Source organism: Oryx dammah, unplaced genomic scaffold, assembly GCF_014754425.2.
Source record: "Oryx dammah isolate SB20612 unplaced genomic scaffold, SCBI_Odam_1.1 HiC_scaffold_12, whole genome shotgun sequence".
In the NCBI taxonomy this organism is placed as follows: domain Eukaryota; kingdom Metazoa; phylum Chordata; class Mammalia; order Artiodactyla; family Bovidae; genus Oryx; species Oryx dammah.
The window spans coordinates 5,391,439-5,405,381 of NW_024070196.1; the positions used below are offsets into that span (position 1 = coordinate 5,391,439).

General features: G+C 35.0%; 1 protein-coding gene across 4 annotated transcripts in view; it reads left to right on the forward strand.

The window, feature by feature from the left end:
* Positions 1-13,943, forward strand: part of FBXW7 (F-box and WD repeat domain containing 7) — a 221,866-nt gene that overhangs the window by 205,339 nt on the left and 2,584 nt on the right. For all 4 annotated transcript variants that reach the window (XM_040251447.1, XM_040251448.1, XM_040251450.1 and 1 more), the window contains 7 exons: positions 202-336; positions 4,906-5,029; positions 6,720-6,856; positions 7,809-7,922; positions 9,159-9,340; positions 11,328-11,553; positions 13,359-13,569. In XM_040251447.1, the coding sequence (XP_040107381.1) occupies positions 202-336; positions 4,906-5,029; positions 6,720-6,856; positions 7,809-7,922; positions 9,159-9,340; positions 11,328-11,553; positions 13,359-13,569 (1,129 nt within the window). The remainder of the gene's footprint in view (positions 1-201; positions 337-4,905; positions 5,030-6,719; positions 6,857-7,808; positions 7,923-9,158; positions 9,341-11,327; positions 11,554-13,358; positions 13,570-13,943) is intronic.

The following is a 13,943-nucleotide window of genomic DNA, read 5'->3' on the forward strand; positions in this document are numbered from 1 at the left end:
ATATTTTTCTGTCAAGCTCAAAGCTTTTACAAAATAAAGATAGCTAGTAAATTTGAAGAGGCTCAATGATGATCACTTCAGTGTCTTCTTTTGTAAGTAGCCAGTTTTTATATTGTGTGTATAGATGTTGATTTTCCTTTATGAGTTTATAATTTGAGACATTTATTAAAGTAATAAAAATTTCTAATTCCTCTTTGATAGAGCTGGAGTGGACCAGAGAAATTGCTTGCTCTAGATGAACTTATTGATAGTTGTGAACCAACCCAGGTAAAACATATGATGCAAGTGATAGAACCCCAGTTTCAACGAGACTTCATTTCCTTGCTCCCTAAAGAGGTAAGGATTATCAATTATCTTTTTCATTGGTGCTATTTGAAAATATCAATCAACAGCTACCCTCTTTAGATGTTGTTGTGCTAATTACAGTATTCAGTATTGTCAGTTTAACACTTAATTAGTGTTAAAGGGGGCTGTAAATGATAAGCTGCCATAGTTTAGCATAATTTTCAGATTAAAGTATACTTAACGGAGTAAGTATCTTCTCTCCACCACTGGAAGAAGTCATACATGAGACCAAGCTATTGAGTTTCATTAATTTGATTGTTCCTTTACCAAGATTTTTTTCTCAGCTGATTTGAAATCCAACCTTTAATTGTCTTGGTGTATTCATTACATTAGTAGATTTTTTTTTTAATTCTGATTTTATTAAAACAGCAGTATTTTTTCTTATTTTGTTGTTTGTTTATCCTAAGTCCCTTTAAGACTAATAGTTTCATAATTCTGTTGGATTGTACTTCTCTGTGAGTTACATGATGTGATTAGTTTGAAGTATATAAAATTTCACATGTGTATCTTCTGTTATTCATCTCCCTTTTCACCCCATCACACACACATGCATTTCCCATTCCAGTTACATTTCTTAGAGCATTTCTTTCAGAATTACTTATACCTATCTGTTTTAATATCTTTGTATAACATAAAGCATCTTTGTTTCTTGATCATAGACTATGAGCATATGTGTATCCCTGACTACATAAAGAAGGCATTGTTTAGATGCAGTTCCTTCACTGAAGTTGTAGGCATCATAGTTTCATTTTTGTCAGCAAACAGAAATAACATTAATCAATGCGACCGAGATTTATATTTTCACAAAATGTTTATATAGATCAGCTTTATAAATCAGCCAAGAAGACAATATAAAATACCCTTTATGTTCATATAAATACAAATGCAAACAGTCCTGAAACTTCAAATTTGAAGAGAAAGGAAGTTGATTTCTTTTTCAGATAACCATTCTACATATCCTGAGGGTATTAAAGATAGTTGTGATGATAATTTCTCATTGGATATTTATAAAATTGGTTTCATCATAGTTAATGGATGAAATTATGTATAACTCCAGGAAAAATCAAAGTGGAAAAAAAAAACATCATTTTCCTGAAATGTTGCTACTTTGGAGTGATTTTTTTTTAAATGACATTGTTCCAGAAAAAAAATTTGTATTCTTGCTGGCTCATTCTAAAACTGAACCCTTTGGATAGATTTGGCTTATGAAAGTGACATATGCTCTCTTTACTTCCAGAAGGATGCTAATAATAGGAAACTGTTTATATGTATTTGACCAAAAGTGAATTTATTCACCTTTGATGTATTTTTCAGTTTTCCTTGATAATCCTCCATATTTTAGAAGGTAGTATTTTTGTTAACATAGACTGCTGTCTGAGTCTAGTTTGTCCTCTTCTCTCTAAAGATTGTGAGCTTTTTGCTTTATTTGGATTTCCATAGTAGTTTCATAACACACAAAAAAATATGATTTATAAAGATTGCTATGAATCTAAAAAGTATAATTTATTGATAACCATGGCAATAAAGATTTTCTTGGATTAAGTGTTCCTTTGAAGATTGCCTGAGGGCAAAGAAGAGTTGCTAGAGAGGAGAATGAGTGACCCTGGCTTAGCATGACACCTGTCTCCCCCCCCCCCCCCCCGCCCTCTTTAACTTATTTCTTATTGAAGTGTGGTTGAATTACATTGTTGTGATGATTATTGTTATACAGAAACCTGACTCAGTTAAACATACATACACATTATTTTTCATATTATTTTCCATTAGGGCTTATCACAGAATGTTGAGTATAATTTTAACTGCTAAAAAAAACACTTTCTATTTTTAAAAATGCTTTATTTTATATGTAAAGAAATAATGGTATAGATCTAAAGTCATCAAGGAAACTAACATCTTATTGGAGACTAAATACTATTATTATTTAATGATAATAATGTCAGGAAGTGAACTTATAATAATTTTTTATAATTCCTTTCAACAGATCTCAAAGTCCTTTACCAACACTTACTACTCTCAAAAACCTTGACAAAATATCTCACTAGTCTCACATGGGAGACTTTTGATAAAGACCATTATCCTTAGTTTGTAAGGAAATGCCAAAAAGAGCATAATGGTAACAGTTGATGATCTACAACAAAACCTAAATTCTTAACATAGAATGGCCAACATTTTGTTTGTTCCTTTTTTTTTTTCATTAGTTTAATTCACTGAAATATAGCAATTCTGAGAAGTATTATCCACTTTTAAACTATAACATGGTGGTCTTTTATATAAGTTACAGCAAAAAACAAAAATTAGCAACTCTAATTGAAATGACAAGTTTGGGCGAGGAAAATAAAATTATCTGAAGTAAATCTTCAGTTTAAGAGCTTCTCTTGTGTGGAAGTAGTCCTTAGGAAGAATTACTGGTCTAGAGTTCACCTTTAATACAAATGAATAGAAAATTGCATTCACTAGACCATTTGATGTGACTCCCAGAAGCCTGTAGCCCCTCCTCTTCAGTGTTGTAGAGAAGTAGTTTGGGACAGTGCCCACTATCTGTTCCCATAAGGAACCCAAAACCTTGTGTTCTTTGAGGAGCTGGTGTAACTAATTATTGTTTTGTTTTGTTTGGCAGCCTAATTGAAAAACCATGTAGAATATTGTTGCCAATATATTTTGTGTTCTTCTTCTGCAGTTTAAACCTTTTCTGATTTATGTTTTTCTTGATTCTGATTTTCTTATTAATATTTTTCTATTTGGCTGTGTGTATTTTCTATAACATCAGGATGTTTTGGTGGAATAGACAAGCATTTAATAAGTTGAAGTTCATCGTTGAGTTAGGGCCTTTGCTGTTTTAAAAGGAATGGGTGCCAGTTACCTATGGAGTTAGTACTTCAACTTTCTTTACCACTTGAGTGTTTCTTTACATTTCTTTTTAATGCATTCAGACACTGGACTAGATGATATCTTAATCACCAGTAATAAAGGAAATTTTGTCTGTTAATTTGCAGATAAACCTTTGAAATCTGAGCTACTCTGGATTTGTTTCTTAGCATTTAAGATCCATTGAATGTTTCTGTAAATTGCCTGTTTTCAGCTTCAATTGGATTACTAAGTATAGACTTTCATTTGACTAAATATCTTGAGCATTAAGTATCATTTCTTTTCCACAAATATAACTTTGTACCTGATAATTTCTATGTTAAATATCAATTTCACATAGAAGACTAATAGTATGATATTAGACTGACACTAAGAAACTTGCCTAGGCTTTGATTGATTGATAATTTCAAAATTAAGTGGTTTATGGATATCCATTAAAAATATATTGTCAAATTATATATGTGTGTATTTGTATATGTGTGTGTATATATATATATGAACACATACACATATATAGATTTTTGAATATAGTTATGCTTTTTTATTTTAAATAAATTTCCATGTATAATACTGAATGGCCTTTTCTGATAGACCAAAAATAATCATTCCACAAAAATTTTTTCACTGTCATTTGTCAATAGGAGTATTAAATTGAATACTGACTGGTTGAAATACTTTCTATAAAGAATGTATTCAATAAATATGTGATTAATGATGAACTCTATATAAAAAGTCATTGGGAAAGCATAATTTATTTTATGTAATTCCTCTTTAACATCAAAAAATTATTCAGAATATGTGTTTACTCCCAATAGCCCTTTAAATGATAATTTGTCTTACTCTATAAGTTAGTTTACATGAAAAGCCAGCTTTTTTGCTCTGTTTAGTTCATTCTATCCTAATATCGTAATTTCAATTTTTATGTGATTTGTGAGGCTAATTGAATGAGCATAGTCAGAAGCTGTCATTCCCCCTTTCCTCCTCTTTTATTTATTCGACTTGACTTTACACACTGGAAATAAATTGGTGATTTGCAAGTATTGTAAACAAAATTTTTAAATCAATGATATGTATGTCAAAGACCTAACTCAAATACACAACCCTATTTGGCCCATCAAGAAAGTCCCCATAAGCAATATAAAGAAATTAGAACCCAATCACTTTTATAAGCCTTTGTCATTTACAAGTAAAGGGTGTGAGTGTTTGAAAAGTTCATCATTCTGATATAAACACTTTAATATGATAAAGAACTATGAATTATGTCTTTTCAGAGGATTCTGAGATCATGCCACACAGAGTATATAGGAATCTCATTTTAAGTGAAATAATATTTTAGTAAGGACAGAAAAAGTTAACATTTAAAGAACTAATAAAGTAAAAAAATATATAAATAGATTTGATAAAATTTTTGAGTTGGGCTCACAGAGCAAAGGCAGGAGAAAAGGCAGAGGGGTTTAATAAGTATTCCTTGAAGGCGTGAGGAGTTACTAGGGTCAAGTTCATAAAAATCAACAGGACATTTTAAAATCTGGTGTGTATTTGTCAAAATTGAATAGTAGAAGATACTGCCTTTCCATAGTACTAGTAACTAGAATGTAAAATTATGTTACATTTATCTATAAGCACTTTATCCTATAGAGAATGTTTTCTAATTAAAAAGAGGTGCGTGGTATGCTCTGCTTTTTCTTTTCATAGCTGGCACTTTATGTGCTTTCATTCCTGGAACCCAAAGACCTGCTGCAGGCGGCTCAGACTTGCCGCTACTGGAGAATTTTGGCTGAAGACAACCTTCTCTGGAGAGAAAAATGCAAAGAAGAGGGTAAGGTTCAAAATCACAGAGAGAAAATGTTTGTGGTTCAAAAAAGCAGAGTGATCTGAAAACAAAACACACACACACAAAAAAAAATAGTAAGTTTTATGTGCTTGTAGAATAAAGTGGTGAATCAGTTTAAAAAAGAACTTCGGCAGCCTATCAAGGAATCAAGACTGCATCTTCATTTACATTCACCTACATATATAAAATCCACAGGTTATTCTGCATGTTCAGATGAGCCAAATCTTGGCACTAACCCCTTTAATGAGCACTGTAACTAACAGTGAATATATCTGATTTGCTTCCCGGTCTCCAGTAGAATTAATAAACAGTGACATAACCCCCAAATTAAATTGTAGTCTATTCATTTCTTCCACAAATATTTATTAAACACCTCTTACGTGCTAGATCACTCCCATAATCTTCCCCCTGTGGAGCTATGATCCATATTAATTCAAGAAAGAGCATGTTTTTTCCAGCAGGCATCTAGAAAAATATTATTTTTGAAAAAAAACTATGCTAAAATATTATTTGCCTTCGACAAGCAAACTTTTTAAGAAAGAATCATAGACGGTAAGGCAGATGCCTGTCGGTTCTCTTCCACTTCATGGAGACCATAGTGGAGTGGGCAACACTGATGGTTAGTAAAGCTGGGAGGTGAAGATCCAGAATCCTTGGTTTCTCCTCCTGCCTCTGCCTTGTCTGTGGCTTGGACTGACCAGGAAACCCTTCCTTCTCAAGTCATCATAAAGTAGGATTAATTATGCTTGCTATACTTGCTCTCCTAGAATCATTGTTTTAATGACCTTTTTAAAACTTGTGATAATTTATACATAAAATAGAATTTATCACGTTCACCATTTTTAAGTGTGTGTTGCAGCGGCATTCAGTCCATTGGCATTGCACCTGGCCCTGCAGCCATCACAACCATCCACGTCCAGAACTTCATCATCTTCCCAGCTGCGGCTCCATGCCCATTTAACAGAAGCTCCTTATTCCTCCTCCCCACAGCCCTGGAAACCACCGTTTTTTGTTTTCTGTCTCTATAAATTTGACTGCCCTAGGGACCTCATGTAAATATAATCATACAATAGTTGTCTTTTTGTGACTGTCTTATTTCACTTAGCATAATGTCATAAAGATTTATCCAGATGTGTCAGAATTTCCTCGTTTCTTAAGGCTAAACATTCCATTGTATGTATATACCACTTCTTTCCTCCATTTAGCCGTCAGTGGACACTGGGTTGCTTCCACCTCTTGGCTGCTATAAAGAATGATGGTGTGAACATGGGTAGACAAATAACTGTTCAAGTCCCTACTTCCAGTTCTTTTGGGTGCTGTATCCAGGGTGGAATTGCTGGGTCATGTCGTAATTTTATGTTTATTTTGAGGAATCGCTATACTGTTTTTCATCGCAGCTACATCAGTTTACATTCCTGCAAGCATTGCCCAAGGGTTCCAATTTATGCACATCCTCACCAACATGTTGTAGAATTATTCTAAGAGAGAAATTAAATAGTTAATATACAACATGCCATACAGAATGCAAAATTTACATGATTGTTGTGTCATAACAGTGTTTGGGTTCTGCATTTCAGTGGTTTTTGAGCATAGGAGAAAATGAGATACATTATAAAATGTGTAATTTGTATTATTGGTAAAGGCAATTATACTCTTTAAATGTTCCAAATTTTAGGTATTGATGAACCATTGCACATCAAGAGAAGAAAAGTAATAAAACCAGGTTTCATACATAGTCCTTGGAAAAGCGCATACATCAGACAGCACAGAATTGATACGAACTGGAGACGAGGAGAACTCAAGTCTCCTAAGGTAAATGAACGCAGTGAGCTCTGTAACAGAAACCATTAATCAGTGCTATTAGTACACAGTGTACTCTTTCACTACTGGCAGGCCGTATAATTTGACAGCCCATCTTCCGTAGAAGGAAAACAGTATATTTTTAAAATAACAGAAAATGTAACTGACAGTGTTCCTCTTTACTAATTTTTCTCTAGTCTGACGACTAATTGTACTTTGTACTTGAATAAAATTGACGACTAATTGTACTTGAATAAAAGATGAGTTGATTTACCTGTTCTATCTATTGCATGTAAATGAAAATTTCTGAATATCCTGTTGAATTTTGTGTCATACTTATACCTAAGAATTTGTTCCCTCTCTGACCAAGCATGATTTTTTGAGGAATGCCCATGTTTGAGGGGCTTGTTTAGTAGCTTTTGTGTGTTTTAATTTTATAAATTTAAGCCTAATTCTGATTTTCTGCTGTATAACATTTCAAGTATATAAAGAATGGCAAAAATGCGTGAAATTCTTGGCTGTATTTTTTAACTGGAATAAAAGCAATTTGGGGAGACATTTTGTATGAATACATACACGTTATGACAGACCTTTTAAGTTGAAAATGTTGGCGAGTATTGTCTTTCTGCACTTAGTAGGTACTTTTGTTTTTGTGTGTCAAAATTGCACAGCTGAAGTGCATATTCTTTTTGTTTGAAAAGATGAAATAGATGGTATAAAAGACATTTGCATTCAAACCATCTTGATGAGGTTTTGACTGATTTTAGTATTTGATGTCTCATGTATAGGTAGTAGAATATGGAAATAAAATGTTTAATACTTGATTCATCTGCCAGGAAGGATACTTCGCATTTTGTATAAATTTTTATTCTAGAAGTAGACTGCATTCCTCTTGCTACTCATGGCGTCATTTTTCCTTCCGCCGGTGTTCAACATGTTTCTGATCTGCACGTCTGTGTTGTAGGTGCTGAAGGGACATGATGATCACGTGATCACGTGCCTACAGTTTTGTGGTAACCGAATCGTTAGTGGTTCTGATGACAACACTTTAAAAGTTTGGTCAGCAGTCACAGGCAAAGTAAGTTGCCTTCTTTCTGCACTTCATAAAGTCTCTATTTGGTACATATTCTTTGCAAGGATCAACCAGTGCGATGAAAACAAAGATTCGTTTTTGACTCTAGCTTAGTTTGATAGCGAGTATCAGAGCTTCTAATTTAGCTTTTTCTTTGGCATGAAAATGATGTTTCTCAAGGTAGGGATGTCATTAGTTCCTTCTTCATTTAAATAATTGGTCTATGTTTGTAACTTAGGTTAAGATTTTACAGATGTGGTGGTGTGGGGTGTTTTGTTTTGTTTTGTTTTGTTTGACCTAATTTTTCCTGCTTTTATTAACCCTCTAAGTTATATCTCCTTCCTTTTTAATCTTTTTCTAAAATATGATTGAGGGGTATTTTTCCTTTGAAACTTTGTTTATAACCTAACTATAGTTTAAACGTTAAATAAATTGTGTTAATTTTGATTTATCTCAAACCCTATAAGTTAGAAGTTAAAGCGGGCTGTTTAGTTAAATAAAGAGTTTGAAGAAAACAAAGCAGTACAGGCTCACTGCATACAATGTAACTCTTTAAAGATTCTCTTCTGAATACTTATTTTTATCTGTCCATTGGAAAATATTTTCATGAATTAAGTAATTGACCACCAAAAAATAATAGAAGAAAATGTTGGCAGGGGGAAAATCTGTGTTTTAAAATGTTGATTCTTGGGCAGAAATCTTCTAAATATTCCAAGTCAGATGTTACAATTTTTTAAAACAGTTTCATATTTCCATAGTGTAGTATTAGTCTTAGATTTATTTCAGAGTTTTAATGTCTGCTGTCTTCACTTGTCTAGAAGTACCTTGCCTGGCTCCTAACTACTGCCTTGGGGCAGATTCAGATGAAATGTGGTATGTGGCCACACCCAACCCTGTTGGCATTCTTTCATTGAATCCATTCCCATGGAAGAAACCAAGTTGCAATTTTAGTAGTATTATCAAAGAGGCCAGGCCAGAGCTGTCATACTTTAGTCAGAAAGGTTTACTTTGTACATCCGTGCTCCTAAGTTATGTCTGTGTGTATAAAATGCAGTGCTGCCAAGTAAATAAAGCAAACAAAATAGTGATGGGATCATGTTATATTGGTGTGAAAATTATTTTCTGATATGCTGACTTCCAATTGAGTAAATAACTTTAATCCAGATTTTAATGAACTACTAAAATGGTATTTACATTGTTTTTCTTTCTACCTCAAAGTAATCATCTTAAGTGTTTTTGCAGTGTCTGAGGACATTAGTGGGACACACAGGTGGAGTATGGTCATCACAGATGAGAGACAATATCATCATTAGTGGGTCCACAGATCGGACTCTCAAAGTGTGGAATGCAGAGACGGGAGAATGTATACACACCTTGTATGGTCATACTTCCACTGTGCGTTGTATGCACCTCCATGAAAAAAGGTAGGGGAAGTCCTGTAGAGCTTGGGAATTCTTCCTCTGTTACTTGTGAACTTGGGGCCCGTTGTGCAGAGTTCGATTGTACAATACTTACTGTGTCTAGTAGAGGGTGAGTGCTAATGTGCTCTTAAATTAGACTTTAATTATTCAGCTTCAGATGTTTGTCTGCTAGGAAAGCAGTGGGGTATTGCCTTAAAATTGGGCAGCTGGCATTAAGTCTCCTTCCTCATTTAATGGTGGTGTTGGCTTCCACTTTGAAACGCCTTGTTCTGTGATCTTGACTGATACCTTAGACTTCATTGTCCTAAATCTTTGATGACTTATCATGTTAAAAAAAAATATTTGAGGTGGGAGGATGTATTTTTGTTGGGAGGACAAATTCAGTTATTCAGGCTTCAAGCCTCTGAGTCTCTCTAGTTACTCACCCATCACCCTTCCTCCTCTCCATTGTCTCCCCTGTGTCCACGCAAAAGCTGAGTGAGGTTTTAACTCATTGTCATTACCTGTCACCTGAACTGGTGACTGAGCTTTCATGTTTGGTCACCTTGCACACAGCTGGCAGAGAACCTCCTCTGATTATGGTAGGGCCACGAGCCTTTGGGAGCCTTCTGTTGCACACTGAATTAAGGACGAAATCCAGTTTTCAGCATAGTTTCAGCCAATGCTAGCCTTTTTCTTCTCAGCATCTTTCCTGTTGCTTTTATTTCCTGCTACAGAGCCCTCCTATTAAAAGTCCTTTTTGTTTTCCATTGGCGCATCTTCATGGTACTCCTGTTAAACAGATGTAATTTCTTACCTATTTTGTCAGAAAAAGTCTCTCTGAAGGGTCCTTACAGGAATCCACTCCAGTTTTTACTGTTCATTCTGTCCATGGCATTCTTTATTAAGAACCATTTCATTGGACATATTTCACTCTAGATTTGTAATACATGAAGAAAAGTACCTTTTTCACTTGTAACTTGAATCTACTTTGAACAGTGTGCTCTACTGTTAAAATTTTGGGAGTTAGTATCAAGAGACCTTGCAATTCAGTTTTCAGTATGTTCTGACTTAAATGTCTCAATGCTTCCATTTTCTACTCTTCCAAACATGGAAAGTGGTCTTTCTTTATCTCTTAGGAATAACATTAAAGACACCTGAGTTTTCAACTCTCCTTTGTAATCCAAAGGTGATTACAGTATTTGTATCACTCTTGTTTTCAGAAGAGTATCACTTTAATAATCTTGGGTCAAATTTTTAAGGGATTTCTGTTGCTTCTACATGTGTATCTTCTAAAAATCTCTATATCTTAATGCCCTCATAGCCTATTGAATATTTTAAAATATAAGCACAAGCAACCTTTGTTTGAGGACCTATTTAAAACTGGTTAATTTAACCAGAGTAAATGATATAAAGCACGTATCTTTAACAGTTTAAATTCCAAATTCTGGCTTGTTTTGTTGAGACACTTCTATTGAATTTTTTCCCTAGTCGTAAAGGTAATGTGTGTTCATATTAAAATTTGGGGGAATGGCAGAAAGAATAAAGAAAAAATTGAACTTTTTCAAAATATCAGTGTTACTACCTATTAACATTTTATACATACTACGCACACTGGCATCTTATTTCTAAAATCAAGATCTTGTTGTATGTATTTTGAGTTCGCCATGTGTTCTACTAATTTTATATCTTTATCTTCCTCTGCTTCATCTTCATTGTATCTAGCTATAATACAGTAGTTTTCAAACCGCAGGACGCCAAGGTGCTCCTGGGTCCCTCATAGGTGGGGGAACCAAACAGGCAGAATCCAAGGCTTTCCAACTTCCTGTCCCAAGCAAAGTAACTCAACTTTCATGTGTTTATATATCGAGGTTTGACATAGCATGTATTTATTTTGCAAACAGGTGGTTTCTGTTTAAGAAAAAGAAAAGTTTTAATGACCACTGACTTTTTATGTATTGTTTTCCCATGATTTTAAGCTCTCATACATTTTTTCTTGTTACACCCACAGAGTTGTTAGCGGTTCTCGAGATGCCACGCTTAGGGTTTGGGACATTGAGACAGGCCAGTGTTTACACGTGCTGATGGGTCATGTAGCAGCAGTCCGCTGCGTTCAGTATGATGGCAGGAGGGTTGTGAGCGGAGCGTATGACTTCATGGTGAAGGTGTGGGACCCAGAGACAGAGACCTGTCTGCATACGCTGCAGGGCCACACCAACAGGGTCTACTCACTGCAGGTAAGAGACTGTGCGCGCTCGCTCCTGTGGCTCTCTTGTAACCAGTCGTAATACTGTCTTATTCCATAATCACTGTCAGACTGCTGATCCAGTACAGTCCAAAACAGATGGATTATTCTGCTGTTTACATTCACTTTAAAATTGGCACGAAGAAAGCATACATCTTGAAATTATTTAAATGATTTGTTTCCATTTTTCTATGATTCATCTTCCTCTAAAATACAAATATTGGTCTTGGAATCTGAGATTTTGGGGCTCTAAATTTTCCTGTTAATTAATGGGGAGATAGTCTCATAGGAAAATAACCTGGATTTTAATAAACTCCTTAGCACAGGATTAATTTGGCCAGAAGCTGCCCCTTTGCCTTGATAGCTGGAAGTTGATGGACCATGTAATTGTGATTCTGTCCCCATTCAAAGTGGAAGTGGAGCTTTGGGCACAAAGCTGCTCTGCTGTCACAGGGCTGCTGGGTTGTGGTCATAAAGAAGGAAATTTGTCTTAAACATTTTTGGTTTGTTTTTGTTTGAACCTGATATCCTAGAATAGATTGCCATATTTTGACATAAATAACTAGATTATTAGCAGGTTTAAAAAATAGGTCTTGTTTTATTTCCTGAAAGAACAGCATTTTCTATTAAAAAATACAGTTGACTCTTGAACAGTAGGAGTCAGAGGCACTACCCTCCACCACCACTCCAGTCAAAAATCCTTGCATAACTTTACAGTTGGCCCTCAGTGTCTGCATTTCCACATCTAAGAGTTCAGCCAACCTGGGACTGTGTAGTAACATAGTAGGTATTGAGCGAAAGAAACTTTTAAGTGTAGTGGACTCTCCCAGTTCGAACCCATGTTGTGCAAGGATCAGCACAACAATAATCATTTCCTATTATTAATACTTACATAACTTGTTTACCAATTACTGCCCACTAGTGATCAGCAAATTAGTACATGGTCCTAGGGCTCACAGTTCTGTCCTTGGAGTATTTGTTTCTTCATGGGATTATGTCTATGTCATGAAATATTGACATAAAATAAAGATGTCTGCTAACTTAGAAAAGGTTATTAATTTGGAGGAGAGGGAATTGGCTGCAGTTGTCTGTATGTTTTGCGCTGTGTTCAGAACCTTAATGAATATAATAGCCTCATTTAAATAAACCCCTTAGATTGAGAAAATACGTAGGAACTTTATTATTGATCTGGGAATTGGTAGATGTTTGTTGACTTCTGGTCTAGCTGGGAAGCTGGAGAAGAGTACCATAGATAGTTTGCTTTGGTTCTCAAAATGCCACCACTTCTAATTCTAGATTAATTATATGTTGGCACAGTTCCTACCTAGCATTAGGTTCCTGTAAGTGAAATTTTTATTTTACATACAGTTTAGTGGAACTTACTTTGAAGTGTCATGAGAGTTATCTCTAGCTCTTTCTGTGCCATAGATGTTGATAAGCACACCCTGTATCACAAACCCCATCGGTAGTTTCACGTTGCTGTTGGGAGGTAAAACTCAAATGGTAGTTCATATCGAATGGTCTGACAACAATAATATGTTCATTGTGCTTCTTTAAAAATGGTTTCTGCATCTAGTTTGAGGCCACTGGTCATGAAAAATTCGCGTTTCTGATAGAAGCTTCTGAGAACATGCACTGGGGAGTCGCTCGGTGGCATGCAGCTTACCCTGGTACCTCATTTTGTTCCTGGCATTATCTGTTTCTCATGCTTTGCTCCCCTCCCTTTTTAGGATTAAGGTCAATAGATAATATCAAGAATATCTATACTTCTAGTCTAATAAACTGTGTCTGTTGCAGTTTGATGGCATCCATGTGGTGAGTGGATCCCTTGACACATCAATCCGTGTTTGGGATGTGGAGACAGGGAATTGCATTCACACGCTAACAGGACACCAGTCGTTAACAAGCGGAATGGAGCTCAAAGACAACATTCTTGTCTCTGGGAATGCAGATTCTACAGTTAAAATCTGGGATATCAAAACAGGACAGTGTTTACAAACATTGCAAGGTAAATACTTGCTACCCACCTTTAGTTGCATTCCTTAGAAATGAGATAGTTGGTCAAGAGAGAAATGTGGAACCTTTGTGTCACAGAATGATTAACCTCATACAAAATGAAAACTGATTTTGGATAAGTTTATGAGCATTTCCACTCTGAACTGACAGAACTAGGCTGCCCTAAGAAAGTGTTTTAAATTGTGTTTTTAATATAAAAGTGTTTAATCACTTCCTACCTATATGGTTAACTCTACCTAACCTGAAAGAACAATGTGAAGAGAGATCTTAGCTGTGATACACAGAAGCAGCATGCTCGTTTGTTGAGTATTTGTTGAGTGATCATTTATTTTGAATTTGTAGTCCAATTTTAAATTAAAGAGCTGC